General features: G+C 35.2%; 1 protein-coding gene across 1 annotated transcript; it reads right to left on the bottom strand.

Moving 5' to 3' along the window:
• Nucleotides 1–611: 611 nt before the first annotated feature.
• On the bottom strand, nt 612–13,549 carry LOC132749408 (ABC-type oligopeptide transporter ABCB9-like; the record flags this gene model as incomplete). Its single annotated transcript, XM_060739137.1, has 6 exons — nt 612–800; nt 4,646–4,774; nt 6,455–6,652; nt 7,101–7,306; nt 9,285–9,415; nt 13,435–13,549. Coding segments are annotated over 6 exons (968 nt in total), but the record flags the coding sequence as incomplete, so codon positions are not given.
• Nucleotides 13,550–14,774: the final 1,225 nt, after the last annotated feature.

Below are 14,774 nucleotides of genomic sequence, written 5' to 3'. Positions count from 1 at the left end.
CCCGTTGGAATAAATAATAATGTTGGAATAAATTCCAATTGGAATTTAAATAATTCCGCCCGGACAGCATAATTCCGGTTGGAATACATGAAATTCCGCCCGGACAAATTTTTTAAAATACATTTTTCGATAAGAAAAAAAATACAAAAAGCTTTAAATGAAGTCAATTATTAATAATTAACATTAAATCTATCGGATGAAATGATTTTTGAGTGTTTAGGGCAAGTATAAATGGTAGTGAAGTTTGCCACTATCCCGGTGGTGCAAAGATTTTCCGGTGGCTGTTTATTCTGGAAAAAAATTGGGCAAATGTTGTAAAATTTTGCACACATGATCTGAGTGTAGATCTAAAGTTAAAGTTATTAAAATCTTGAAAAAGTATTTCCAATCCAATCATGTCAAAAAACCTCAGAGGAGTCCCTTTAAACGTGTGTAATATAACAAATAATGTAACATAAATATTACATTGAAACAAACTATGGCACCTGATGAAAAGAATATTACAGAACACATAAGACTGAAATTATGCATTTAATTCCATTTTTTTTAAATTTTTTGTCAGTAACATAAAACTTCACAGTTTAAAGTGACACTGTATCACAAAGCAATACCTTTAAAACAGGTACATCAGGTCTAGACGGGTAAGAAAAGCAGACATCCTTGAACTGTACGTGACCTTGAATATCATCTGGTGCAATGTTGCCTTGGTGACAAATCTTCGGTTTCCTGTCTATATACTCAAACACCTTCTCGGAGGCTCCAGCTGCCTGCATCAATCCAGTATATACATAGCCCATACTCTAATAATAGATTATAAAAATAGCATCAATTAACTTCAAAACATCTTTATTACCACCTATTTCTCTACATTATGATTCCAAGTTTTATGTCAATAACTTAAAATGTTTGAGCTTTATTAAAGTTTATGCATGACGACAACCACAACAACACAGCAGCGATTATAATAGCAGGACTTTTTCTTTAACAAACTTATGTCAAAAATTTATTTTTAGCCTTTGTGACACTGACACCCTATCAACATCAACTTCCGTACAAGGGTAACAGGTAAAGCACCACTTCACAAAATATCTATGATAAAAGTCAATAAAGAAAGACGTTAAAAACAGCAAATTAATGTTCTGAAATTGAAAGACTGTCAAGCTGGCAATTTTATGAAATGGAAGCCTAAGCAGGCAATTCATTAGACTAGGGTTCAAACAGAAATCTATCAGCTAACTTTTAGCACTTTTCAAGGACTTTTTTAAGGCCAATTTTGCATTTTCAAGGACAGTTTGACACATCCTGCAATAGAGTTCCTGCAAACAATCGAAGTGTCAAGGAAAGATTTCTATCTAAAAGCAAATTGTACACTTCAAGCACCTTATCACGGTCATTTATCCTGTATTTTACTTCAGGGTGATTCCTCACTTTCATGTATTGCTTCTCTTATACTTATTGCACATTCACTATCTCCTATAAATGTACAGTCAAACTTGTATTAAGCGACCGCGCAAGGGAAACACACAAAACGGTGGCTTAATGAAACAGTCTCTTAACCCATTGCTTCATGAGCATTTTGTGAAAAATGGCTGTTTTCATTGAAAAGTCTCCCGTTACAAGTTCAAATTGCTATAATACTTTAAAAACTGCTGCAACACTAATCAAACTTGGCACAAATGTTGACTGGACCATTGTCCTTGCAACAACATGCTCAGACTTAAATTTTCTGTTACCATGGCAACGAGGGGACATCTCAAAATTGCCAAAAATCACTATTTTGCGTTGATTTTTTCCATCAAAATTGATTTCAAAGTGCTGCAACTTATCAATGGATTGAGATAGAGTCAAATGCTTTTCAGCGTTGGTTACACGTTACCTTATGATCAATCTGGGGTCATTTACAGCCTCTCACAAGTCCAAAATTTTCTTGGCGATGAGGGGGACTCCGCCCCCCTTGCAAACCCCCCAAAACAGAAGGGGGCACATCCCCCTTCTGGCAACCCCCTGATGTATCTTTTGGTTGGGGGGCCGCGCCGAAAAAGAGGTCAATTTTTTTAACAACATTTCTCAAACAAAAACAAGTGTTTGGGGCCTAAATAAGGCATTTTTTCATCATTTGAGACAACAAAAAAGGGGGGGGGGTGAAAAAGGCGTTAAAAGGCGTGTATATGAAGTAATGGGTTAAGACAAAGCATGATAAAAAGTCAAAATTTATACATGACATCTTTCTTTTGTGGTGGGAATGTTTTTCAACTTCATTTATATAAATGTTTGAAAATTAGAATGCTCCGATAATCTATAGGGATGCTAATGTAAAAAAATACATTTCTGATATTTATTGACAAAACAGTTTTGATCCATTACGTACATGTTTGACATTTTTCCAGAATTTTTAAACTTCTCTGTTGTATTTCCTTGTCTCCAACACGAAAACCCTGATAAGTGAAGCTTTTTTCTGTTGTGCATTTTTCATTTGAAATAAACAAACTACATCTGATTGTAACGATTAATTTAATTGCTCATCAAGTTCAAGTTCAATTCAATGCAGTCTAAATATCAACAGCTAAGCGTATACACCATCTGAGTGGGGGGGGGGGGGGGAGCGTTGCATTGTTTTATCGATATTATTGGATAATACACGTCACGCGTATTAATACATACTTTTATTTGCATACACTAAAATGGTTTGGCAAATAGAGTTTTTCACACATTTATATTTTGTGTTTTGATTGTTGACACTTGTGACATTACAAGGCGGCATTCTCTAAAAACACAATTACTTGACATGTTAAAGTGGTCGTTTAATGAAAAGATTGATCTCAATTAGCTGACTAATTAGCGGTTGTTGGTCGCGTTGAGCAAAAGTCGCTTAATACATTAAAGATATAGAGAGAAAATGAACGGGGGGAATTGAAAGTGGCTGCATAAGACAAAAGTCGCTTAATACACGTGGTCCCATGAGCAAGTTAGACTGTATACCATTTATTTCAATTATCTTTATGCATATCCGCCAGCACTCTGCAATGGGCATTTCAAACATAGCTTTATATGATAACTGATGGATAATCTTGAAGCAACTTGAGCAAGAATTTACATTTACATTAGACTTTTTATCCATGATTTTCAAAGTTTACTTTTTGTTTTTTCTTTTGAAAACTGGTAATGCAAAAAGTGATGAAGTTGTAGACATGTATACATTTACCGTTGACGTATAACACATTTTCTGTTCATTCCATACTCATAAACATTGGTAACATATACAAGTATGGGTAAATAAAAATTTTCGGCAAAGTTTTCCTTTCCATTGTGAACAAAAATGATTTAAATTTCCTTGTTAACTGATGATCACTTTTTTTTTTACAAGAATCAGAGATTTTCAAGGATTTTTTTTCAAAATCAAGCCCTTTTAAGCACTTTTTCAAGGATATCCTCAATTCAAGCACTTTTCAAGACAGAGATCGATTTCAAGCACTTTTCAAGACCTGTGCGAACCCTGTCAGACAGTTGTATAAATACAAGAACAAGAGCACCGCTAGGCGGAGCATTATATGCCCGAAAGTGATTTTTTTTTTAGTAAAGATGAAGCATTTGTAAGACATGGGAATTAAAAAAAGTATTAACTCCTTCACAAAACAATCTTCCTTTGAAGTTTCAATATTGTGGTCCAAATGGAACTTAAGTTATGCCCCGGAAACTGTTTTCAGTTCTAAGGTAACAGTGACCTTGACCTTTGACCCCAAAATCAATAGGGGTCTTCTACCCAATATGGACAATCATACTATGAAGTTTAAACACTGTGGGCCAAATGAAACTCAAGTTATGTTACGACAACTGTTTTCAGTTTTAAGGTCATAGTGACCTTGACCTTTGACCTTGTGACTCCAAAATCAAATGGAGTCTTCTACCTAATATGGACAATCATCCTATGAAGTTTGAACACTGTGGGCCAAATGGAACTTAAGTAATGCTAAAGAAACTGTTTTCAATTTCTAAGTAATAGTGACCTTGACCTTTGACCTAGTGACCCCAAAATCAATAGGGATCTTTAACCCAATATGGACAATCATTCTATGAAGTTTGAACACTGTGGGCCAAATGAAACTTAAGTTATGCTCCGGAAACTGTTTTCAGTTTTAAGGTCATAGTGCCCATGACCTCTGACCTTGTGACCCCAAAATCAATAGGGTTTTTTTACCCAATATGGACAATCATCCTATGAAGTTTGAACACTGTGGGCCAAATGGAACTTAAGTTATGCTCCGGAAACTGTTTTCAGTTTTAAGGTCATAGTGACCTTGACCTTTGACCTTGTGACCCCAAAATCAATAGGGGTCTTCTACCCAATATGGACAATCATCTTATGAAGTTTGAACACTGTGGGCCAAATGGAACTTAAGTTATGCTCCGGAAACTGTTTTCAGTTTTAAGGTCATAGTGACCTTGACCTTGTGACCCCTAAATCAGGGGTCTTCTACCCAATATGGAAAATAATCCTATGAAGTTTGAATACTGTGGGCCAAATGGAACTTAAGTTATGCTCCGGAAACCAAATTGCTAACGGACGGACGGACAGACGGACGGATGCCAGGGGGTATAACATAATATGCCCGAAATTCTTTCGGGCATATAAAAAGGCAACACTTACATCAACACAATCCCCGAGCTGTATCTGATACAGTATAAAGGAGATCAGTGTCCCTCCTGTCAAATCCCCATTAAGTACGAGATGTCCGCCATAATACAACACAGATACTGTCAGTGAGAGCTCAAATAACTGTAAAATATACAAATATTGACGATGAGGGCTAAAATAACTGTAAAATATACAAATATTGACAATGAGAGCTAAAATAACTGTGAAATATACAAATATTGCCAATGAGGGCTAAAATAACTGTGAAATATACAAATATTGTCAATGAGGGCAAAATAACTGTCAAATATAAAAATATTGACAATGATGGCTAAAATAACTGTCAAGTATACAAATATTGTCAATGAGGGCAAAATAACTGATAAATATACAAATATTGACAATGAGGGCTAAAATAACTGTAAAATATACAAATATTGTCAATGAGGGCTCAGACAACTGTAAAATATACAACTATCGACAATGAGGGATAAAATAACTATAAAATATACAAATATTGAACAGTGAAGTTTAAACAAGAGCTATCATCCAAGTGACAAATACCCCCGAAAAGGTTTTTAAAGCATGCAGGTATTATGAATAGAAAAGAGAATAAAAGTAACTAATTGCTGAATATTGTTCTTTGCATTCTTGTACCTGTAATCTCTAATTGTGATGGCATGAACCTTCAAAATATAAGTGTGAGCTTGACCTTTGAAGAAGGGATGTGGTTCCTGGACGCGACAAAATGTTGTTATGAGATAGACATTTCTGTCAAATTATTTCAAAATACCTCAATGCATAGAAAAGTTACATCGGACATGGATTGTTGTCTTCAGTAGAGACCATGGACAATGGACATGATAGCCTTAAGCCGCGACACATTGTCTTGATGCTGGTAGAAACATTTGTGACAATGTTATTTTTTAAAATCCTTTTCCATGCATGACCAAATTTTACAGTCCAGACATTAATGTTGTATATTCAACTTTTCTCGCAAGAATGAGTACCTTCAAACTATAAGTATGACCTTGACCTTGAAGGTAGGGACATGGGTCTTTGTCGCGACATGTCGTCTATTTATGCCTAGTTATTTTAAAATCCTTCGATGTTTGACAAAGTTACAGTCCGGACACGATTGTGTTTACCTATAAACTCTTAATTGTGATAAAGTGAACTTTAAAATGGTAGTGTGACCTTCACCTTTAAGGTTGGGACGTAATTCTTAGACGCGACACATGGTCTTGATGTGGTAGACATTTTACTCTTAGTTAAACAAAATCAATCGATGCATGACAAAGTTACAGTCCAGACACGAATTTGTGTACCTATTTACTCTAATTGCCATAATGTGAATTTTCAAAATGATAGTGTGACCTTAACCTTTGAGGTAGGGAAGTGGTTCTTGGATGCGACACATCGTCTTGATGTGGTAGACATTTGTGCCAAGTTATTTCAAAATCCCTCAATGTATGACAAAGTAACAGTAACAAATGAAGTGGGGACTCACAGACGGACAGACAGACGGTGCGATTATATAATGCCTCTCTTCAGAGGTCATATAAATTGTAAAATATACACATTTGTCATTAAAGGCTCAAATAACTGTAAGATATACAGATATTGTAAGTAAAGGCTCAAATAACTGTATAATATACAAATATTGTTAGTGAAAGTTCAAATACATGTAACTGTAAAATAGACAAATATAGTCACCAAATGCTAAAATAAATATTCCATGGAGTTAAACTGTAAGATTTTTTCTCACTAACTCCCCTCCTCCCATCCAAATTCAAACAAATTAGAGAACAGATTACTAACCATGTTTGACCAAACAAAACCAGAGTACATTACAGCCTGTTTCTTGTTCAGTTTGTAAGTTACTGCCAGCTTGTCTGCATATCGTTGAATTTCTCCATTCTCGTTGGCAAAGCTTCGCACTGTTCGCATAGTGGAACAGGCCTCCTCAGCAACATTGTTTGCATTAGCCAGACTGTCCTGAACCTCTTCTGACAGTTTCTGTAATGTCATATGTGTTTTAACATTTTTTTTGTTATTTTTTTTTCCCAATATAATTGTGTAATATTGTAAAAAACTGAGTTAAATATGGCGAGTTTTAAGTCAATAACCCCTAGATTCGCATTTTAAAAAACATAACAAAAAACTTTGGAGTGGATCGTAATTCAATGGCAGGTGTCAAACTCAACACTTACATACTTTACCAGTTATGCTTTGACAATGTAATTTATATTTTTGGAATTACTATAAACACATCACTGAATGATCCCTTCCGCAACGTTACTTCTTAAATGAAGAGAATGGGAAGGAAATATATAAGATTGTTCATATAACTTTACCCTTTATATATCTTTATAGAAAACACACATTACACAACCTTCATTCAGACTCATATCATCACTTCCACCCAATATACACACATGCATACCTATATTTTAATTTTTCTTACCTTGTAATAAGCGCCATAAATCTTCGACACAGCTAGCATACAAGGCAGGCCGATAAAAGTAACTATAGTTAGTCGCCATGACAACTTGAACATAAAAAAGAGCACGCCTGCGGCTTTGATCAGGCTACGTAGAAAAATGTTCACATTCAGGCCCAAAGTGTCACTCATTGTTGTAGTATCCGAGGTCAATCTTGATGTTATATCACCTAAAATGCATAAAATTAATACACGTAAAATATTATCCACACTTTATCTTTTTGGGGTCACTAGGTCAAACCTATTATATCAGATCAGTTTCTGACTAATAACTTGACAACCCATGACCTCTTCCTCTCAAATTTCTCAGGTGCATTTGTCTTAGCAAGTAGATGACCTTTTGACTTTGGGGTCAAGGGTTCAAAGATTGAGGTCACAATGACTTTTATATCAAAACTATTTCCGACCAATAACTGGACAACCTGTAAGTAGGCATAAACATATTTTTCTTTATATTTCTCACATTTGTTAAAACATATCATGTTATTATCAATATATTTACAGGAAAGTTAAGTGCTGTTTTTTAACATGATTATTTTATAACTTTCATAAACTAGAACTATCACTAAATGTGATTAATACCCCCACAAGACTGCTTCGGAAATGAGGATGTTACCAGTAACAGAATATCTTGTAAAAGAATTGAAATATAGAGTTATGGTTGTGGGCAATTAAAGATAGTTGTGTTTCTTGTATATTGCATTTCCTTTCAATGTGGTTGGCCATTGATGAAGTTTTATTGAATTACTCTGTAATAAGTCCAGAAAGACAAAGAAAAGGAACAAAGGGCAATAACTCTATAAATACTGAAGATGGAGTTATAGTTCTTGTGCACTGCACTTCCTCTTTATGTGCTTGACCATTGTATGAAGTTGTTTTGAATTTCAACCAGTACGTTTTAAGTTATGCTCCAGACAAGGAAAAGTATCAAAGGGCAGTAACTCTGTATTTTGTCAAAATGGAGTTATGGCTCTTATGCACTGCACTTCCTTTTAATGTCCTTGACAACTGTATGAAGTTGTATTGAATTCCAAACAGTAGTTTTGCTCAAGTTATGCCCCGGACAAGGAAAAGTAACAAAGGGCAATAACTCTGTAATTTGTCAAGATGGAGTTATGGTTCTTGTGCACTGCACTTCCTCTCAATGTGCTTGACCATTGTATGAAGTTATATTGAATTCCAACCATTACTCTTCAAGTTATGCTCCGGACAAAAAAAAGCAATGGAAAAGTAACAAAGGGCAGTAACTCTGTAATTAGTCAAGATGGAGTTATGGTTCTTGTGCACTGCACTTCCTCTCAATGTGCTTGACCATTGTATGAATTTATAATGAATTCCAACAATTATTCTTCAAGTTATATTCTGGACAAAAGAAAGCAATGGAAAAGTAACAAAGGGCAATAACTCTGTAAATACTTTAGATAGAGTTATGGTTCTTATGCACTGCACTTCCCCTTACTGTGTTTGACAATTGTATGAAGTTGTTTTGAATTCCAACCAGTAATTTTCAAGTTATGCCCCGGACAAGGAAAAGTAACAAAGGGCAGTAAACTCTGTAATTAGTCAAGATAGAGTTATGTTCTTGTGCACTGCACTTCCTCTCGATGTGCTTGACCATTGTATGTAGTTATATTGAATTCCAACCATTAGTCTTTCAAGTTATGGTCCGACAAAAGAAAGCAATGGAAAAGTAACAAAGGGCAATAACTCTTTAATTACTTTAGATAGAGTTATGGTTCTTGTGCACTACACTTCCCCTTATTGTGTTTGACAATTGTATGAAGTTGTTTTGAATTCCAACCAGTAGTGTTCAAGTTATGCCCCGGACAAGGAAAAGTAACAAAGGGCAGTAACTCTGTAATTAGTCAAGATAGAGTTATGGTTCTTGTGCACTGCACTTCCTCTCAATGTGCTTGACCATTGTATGTAGTTATATTGAATTCCAACCATTAGTCTTCAAGTTATGGTCCGGACAAGGAAAATGCAACGGACGTCTGGACCGACCGACCGACCGCCCGACCAACCGACCACCGGGTGACTCCTATATACCCCCCCAAACTTCGTTTTTGGGGGTATAAAGATAATAACACATTTTTCTAACATCTTAAAACAGAGAAAAAAAAGAGTCTTATGTTCATATCTTCAAACCTGTTTGTATATTGTCAAAAAATCCAACTTCCTGTTTCATCAGAGATGTAAACAGAGTTTTCCTTACTCGGATGTTGAATCTATCTGAGGCTATAGTAAAACAACCACCTCTTATACCAGCTGCTAGTGCACTGAAACAATCAAATAGTAACCTCCACCTGTATATCCTCACACCAAGTTTTAGTGGTCCAAAACCCATCTGGGCTTGATGAAAATGGTTATTTTCATGAACTGTAGTTTTTACAGTGGGACCAAGAGTTTCATTTAGTTTTAGCGTAAAATCTATGCAACTCTTCAAAATAAATAGTGAGTGCCATTTTTTGGTTACAAATATAAGTTTATCTAAGAAACTGTAATTACTCTTTCTTTCAAATCTATTATTAATTTCCAATTTAAATATATAGAAAAATACTTTTTGTTCATTTGATACATTGTTCTATATCCAAAACTAAATGAAACTCTTGGCACATGGTCAATAGGTGCAAACAAACATTTCAGAATTATGCATCTTTGAATATTATAGCTTTTACATCAGTGCTGATAAAGAAACTTCTTTTGTTTCATGACAATATACATGTATTGTGTAATCACATGTACATTGTACGTTCATTTGACATCATGAGCAATAAAGACAATTATGCCCATTGATTTATATAGGCAAAAAATCGAGACCAGAAAAAGGTGGTTGTATTAGTGATTTGCCAGTGATAAAGGATTGGTCATAAAGCGAGAATTTACTGTATATTCTTAGTAACTCTTTCTGTAGGTTTTGAAATAAATATTGATAAATATTCACTTAGAAAGTGACCAGTTGTAGAAAATAGACAAAGATGCACAATTCTTAATCTACACTAATATTCTTCAAACTACCCTAACCTGTTTGAATATTGTCAAAAAATCCAACTTCCTGTTTCAGGATAGAAGAAAACAGTGCATTTCTAACTCTCAGATTGAGTCTTCTATTAGCTATAAATAAGCAGCCTCCCCTCAAACCTGCCGTGACAGCACTGAAAATATTACACAATAATTCACCAATATTTTTGCTTCTCTGTTACACAGTTATAAAATAATGAAATTGAAATCTGTTTTACCTAACAGAAATAATATTTGTTTCTCCAAACTAAATTAAGAACATTTTTCATTAACCACACTGCAGATTTGAGGGTAGTACAAAATGTAAAGGAGGATGCATAGTACACATATTATACATATTGAAACAAACTTTATAATAATTATTCAAATTAATTAAGACAACAGACTGTCTGTAAAACACAGGTGCCCCATAATGGCAATAATATTTTATGAAACTCTATGGTCAGAACTTGAACATCTCATATTACAGCCTGAAAGAGGACAGGGCAAGATGGCTAAATGCAAAAGCCAAAACAAAAGACTTCCCGATTGTTCTATTGACCACATACAACAAATCACTCTACGAAAATGAGAATCACTGTTCATTAAAACAATTCTGTGGAATAATGCACACAACCTTTTGTGTCTTTAAGTCACAGATGCTGTGACTGAAATCTTGCAATATGGACCTATTTTGAAACCAGACAAGAAGATACCTGTATTGGCCACAGGCTTACATGTATCTGAAAGAAGTTTGGCAACTGCTGGCGTAACTATTCTTAAGATATCCCACAGACACAGAGTGGACTTCGCACCTTCAAACTGACTTATCTGCATTCCAGGGCAAGATATAGAAAATACATGGTTGATGTCGGGATGGAGAAGGTTTATCCGGTGAGCGAGAAAGTGTATCTTGGCGAGCTTTAGCAAGCCAAGATTCACATTCGCAGCGAGCCAGATAAACATTCTCCATCCCGACATCAACCATGTATTTGATTTATCCTGCTTTTTATCATGTTTTTAGAATAATAAAATGGTTTCAATCTTCTTTTTCCCTGATAAAATAGCATCTATATGAAATTTTGTTTTGCTGCTAAACATGTGATGTCATCATGTGACGTAATGATTGGAGATAGATAAGTTTATCTGGCAAGGCTTTATCCAGCTGATGATATAGACAGTAGCAGGATAAAATAATATCCCACTTAAGGGGGTCATCAAAATGCAGTTTAAGACATGATATCTTTTAAAAATACAAAATGTAGATTGGTGTAAATAACCATTGACCACCAATACATATATGAAAACTACTTTAACCTTTAACATGCTGAATTTGAGCAATATATTTGTCCCACTTCGAATTTGGAACAGTCCATAAAAAGTTTAAGGGATTTCAATATCAAAACAAGCATAACTCTGTTTTGCCCAATTTTTGAGAGTAATCAGTGATCACATGTGTCACCTCATGATAGGCAATTGCATGTTGCAGCTACTGTGTAGCAGATGACACAAAAACCATTAACAGGGCAAAAAGTATTTTTTATTCAAGGGCCATAACTCAGCTCTTGGCCAAAAATCATTCAACCGGAAAACTTGTTTAATATGCGCAAGAAGTTGAGCTACTGATCAATCCTGCAAAGTTCCATTGAAATTACATAAGTAGTATAAGATGAGTAATCTGCATAGAGATGCAGGCAGCCCTTGCTCTTTTGTCTTTTAACTGATGGGAAAGGTATATTCCTTTCAGTTTTATCATGTTATTAAGGTTTAAATGTAAGAATTTTACTTACATTACAGGATATAAAACCACCTCATTCAATAAGGCAAATACAACAAGAATGTCGAATGACACATATACCCCCCTTTCTAGCCATTGACTCACATAATTGGTAATTTTATTACATAAACTTCCAAAAATGGGTACATGGAAATGTTCAATTATGGAAAAATCAACGGAAACCATTTTGACATTTAAGACCCATGTGACATTGACCTTTGACCTAATGACCCCTAAATCAATAGGGTCATCTATTACTTATGACCAATAACTAGGTGAAATATGAAGACTTTGTGATGAATACTTTTCAAGATAATCAGCGGAAACCCTTTTGACATTTAAGGCCCCTGTGACCTTGACCTTTAACCTAGTGACCCCAAAGTCAATAGGGGTCATCTACTAGTGATGACCAATCACTGTGTGAAATATGAAGACTTCGTGATACATACTTTTCAAGATAATCAGCGGAAACCATTTGACATTTAAGGTCCCTGTGACCTTGACCTTTGACCTAGAGACCCCAAAATCAATAAGGGTCATCCACTAGTTATGACCAATCACTATGTGAAATATGAAGACTTTATGATACAAACTTTTCAAGGTAATCAGCGGAAACCATTTTGACATTTAAGGCCCCTGTGACCTTGACCTTTGACCTAGTGGCCCCAAAATCAATAGGGGTCATCTACTAGTGATGACCAATCACTATGTGAAATATGAAGGCTTTGCAATACATTCTTTTCAAGATAATCAGCGGACACCATTTTGACATTTAAAGCCCCTGTGACCTTGACCTTTGACCCAGTGACCCCAAAATCAATAGGGGTCATCTACTAGTTATGACCAATCACTGTGTGAAATATGAAGACTTTGTGATACATACTTTTCAAGATAATCAGCGGAAACCATTTGACATTTAAGGTCCCTGTGACCTTGACCTTTGACCTAGAGACCCCAAAATCAATAAGGGTCATCCACTAGTTATGACAAATCACTATGTGAAATATGAAGACTTTATGATACAAACTTTTCAAGATAAGCAGCAGAAACCATTTTGACATTTAAGGCCCCTGTGACCTTGACCTTTGACCTAGTGACCCCAAAATCGATAGGGGTCATCTACTATTTATGACCAATCACTGTGTGAAATATGAAGACTTTGTGATACATACTTTTTAAGATAATCAGAGGAAACCATTTTTACATTTAAGGTCCCTGTGACCTTGACCTTTGACCTAGTGACCCCAAAATCAATAGGGGTCATCTACTAGTTATGACCAATCACTATGTGAAATATGAAGACTTTGTGATAAATACTTTTCAAGATAATCAGCGGAAACCATGTGGTCTACCGACAGACAGACGGACCGACAGACAGACCGACATTAGCAAAACAATATACCCCCTCTTCTTTGAAGGGGGGCATAAAAATGACAGAGAATCAACAAGTTTGGCCAATTTCCCCACTGAGGCCCCGATTCAAAACAATGTTAAATTTATTGTGTAATTCAATAATCTTACCTGCCCACTGATATAAGTGCCATGACCATAATGGCATGGGTAAATTCTTTCTGAGACTTGTCTATCACAATACCATCAACAACCTTTCCAGTGTAAAACGGGATAAATATTTCACCTGAGAATATAAAGAAAAAGATTGGTTTTTATAAATATGTCCTAAAATTTAAATGAAATTTCAAAGGAGAAGTTTATAATAAAATACTATTTTATAAATGAAATTTTGACACACTTATTACAAGTTATAGATTTGAAAGCAGGAAAATAAAAAGAGTTACATTTACGGTATATGATTGTGTTTTCAATGTATACCTCATTGATAGGTTATATGAAGATTTCTATAGCATTACAGATGGCCATGTCAAATGGCTTAGAACTGCCATAGTAACAGCTACCCGAGGCAACCCAAACTTTTATTTAATTGAGCCGCGCCATGACAAAACCAACATAATGGGTTTGCCACCAGCATGGACCCAGACCAGCCTGCGCATCCACGCAGTCTGATCAAGATCCATGCTGTTCGCTTACAAACCCTATTACAAGTAGAGAAACTGATAGCGAACAGCATGGATCCTGATCAGACTGCGCTGGTCTGGATCCATGCTGGTCGCAAACCCATTATTTTGGTTTTGTCATGACACGGCTCATTTTTATTATGTCTATTCAACTATAAATGTGACTGAATAACTTACCAGTAATAACCTATTTTTCTCGGCATGTGACTGACTACTGTTCCACTTAATTTCTGAATCAGCAATAAAGACAATTGACCATTACACTCAATTGTCATGGAGAAATTTACACCAAGTCTGACGATCGTACGGCAAAACCTTGATAACTTCTTCATTTACTAAGCTAAACTTGTGTCATTGTTACTTAAAGGGACTCCACTGAGGTTTTTTGACATGATGGGACTGAAAATATTTTTTTTACATAAATGTACCATTTGATGTAGGTTTAGACCACTAATCTTTATGCAAAATTTTAGATCATTTGCGTACTTCATTTTTCCAGAATAATTATTCAAATTGTAAAAAAAATGACCAAAATGAAAAGCGTTTAAAACCTTTTCACTCAAATTGGGCTAAGAAAAGCATAAAAATATGATTTTCAATTTATTTCAAAGTATGTTTCTTAACTATCTTTGCATATATAAGTGCCCCAGCTCATTTATGTAAGAAATTCAAATGTTATGTTTTTAGGCCTTTAAACCTCAGTGGAGGCCCTATAAACCAAACCTATCACTCATGTTTAGAATACAGAATAAGATTTATTTAGTACTTACCCGTTGCGGAATAGTGACAGAAAATATGAACCCCGCAGATTTAAACATCCAGTCTGGG

This window comes from Ruditapes philippinarum, unplaced genomic scaffold (assembly GCF_026571515.1).
Source record: "Ruditapes philippinarum isolate M1 unplaced genomic scaffold, ASM2657151v2 ctg17695_1_1_1_1, whole genome shotgun sequence".
NCBI classification, from domain to species: domain Eukaryota; kingdom Metazoa; phylum Mollusca; class Bivalvia; order Venerida; family Veneridae; genus Ruditapes; species Ruditapes philippinarum.
The sequence above is the reverse complement of the archived record's forward strand: the minus strand, read 5'-3'. Positions and strand labels throughout refer to the sequence as shown.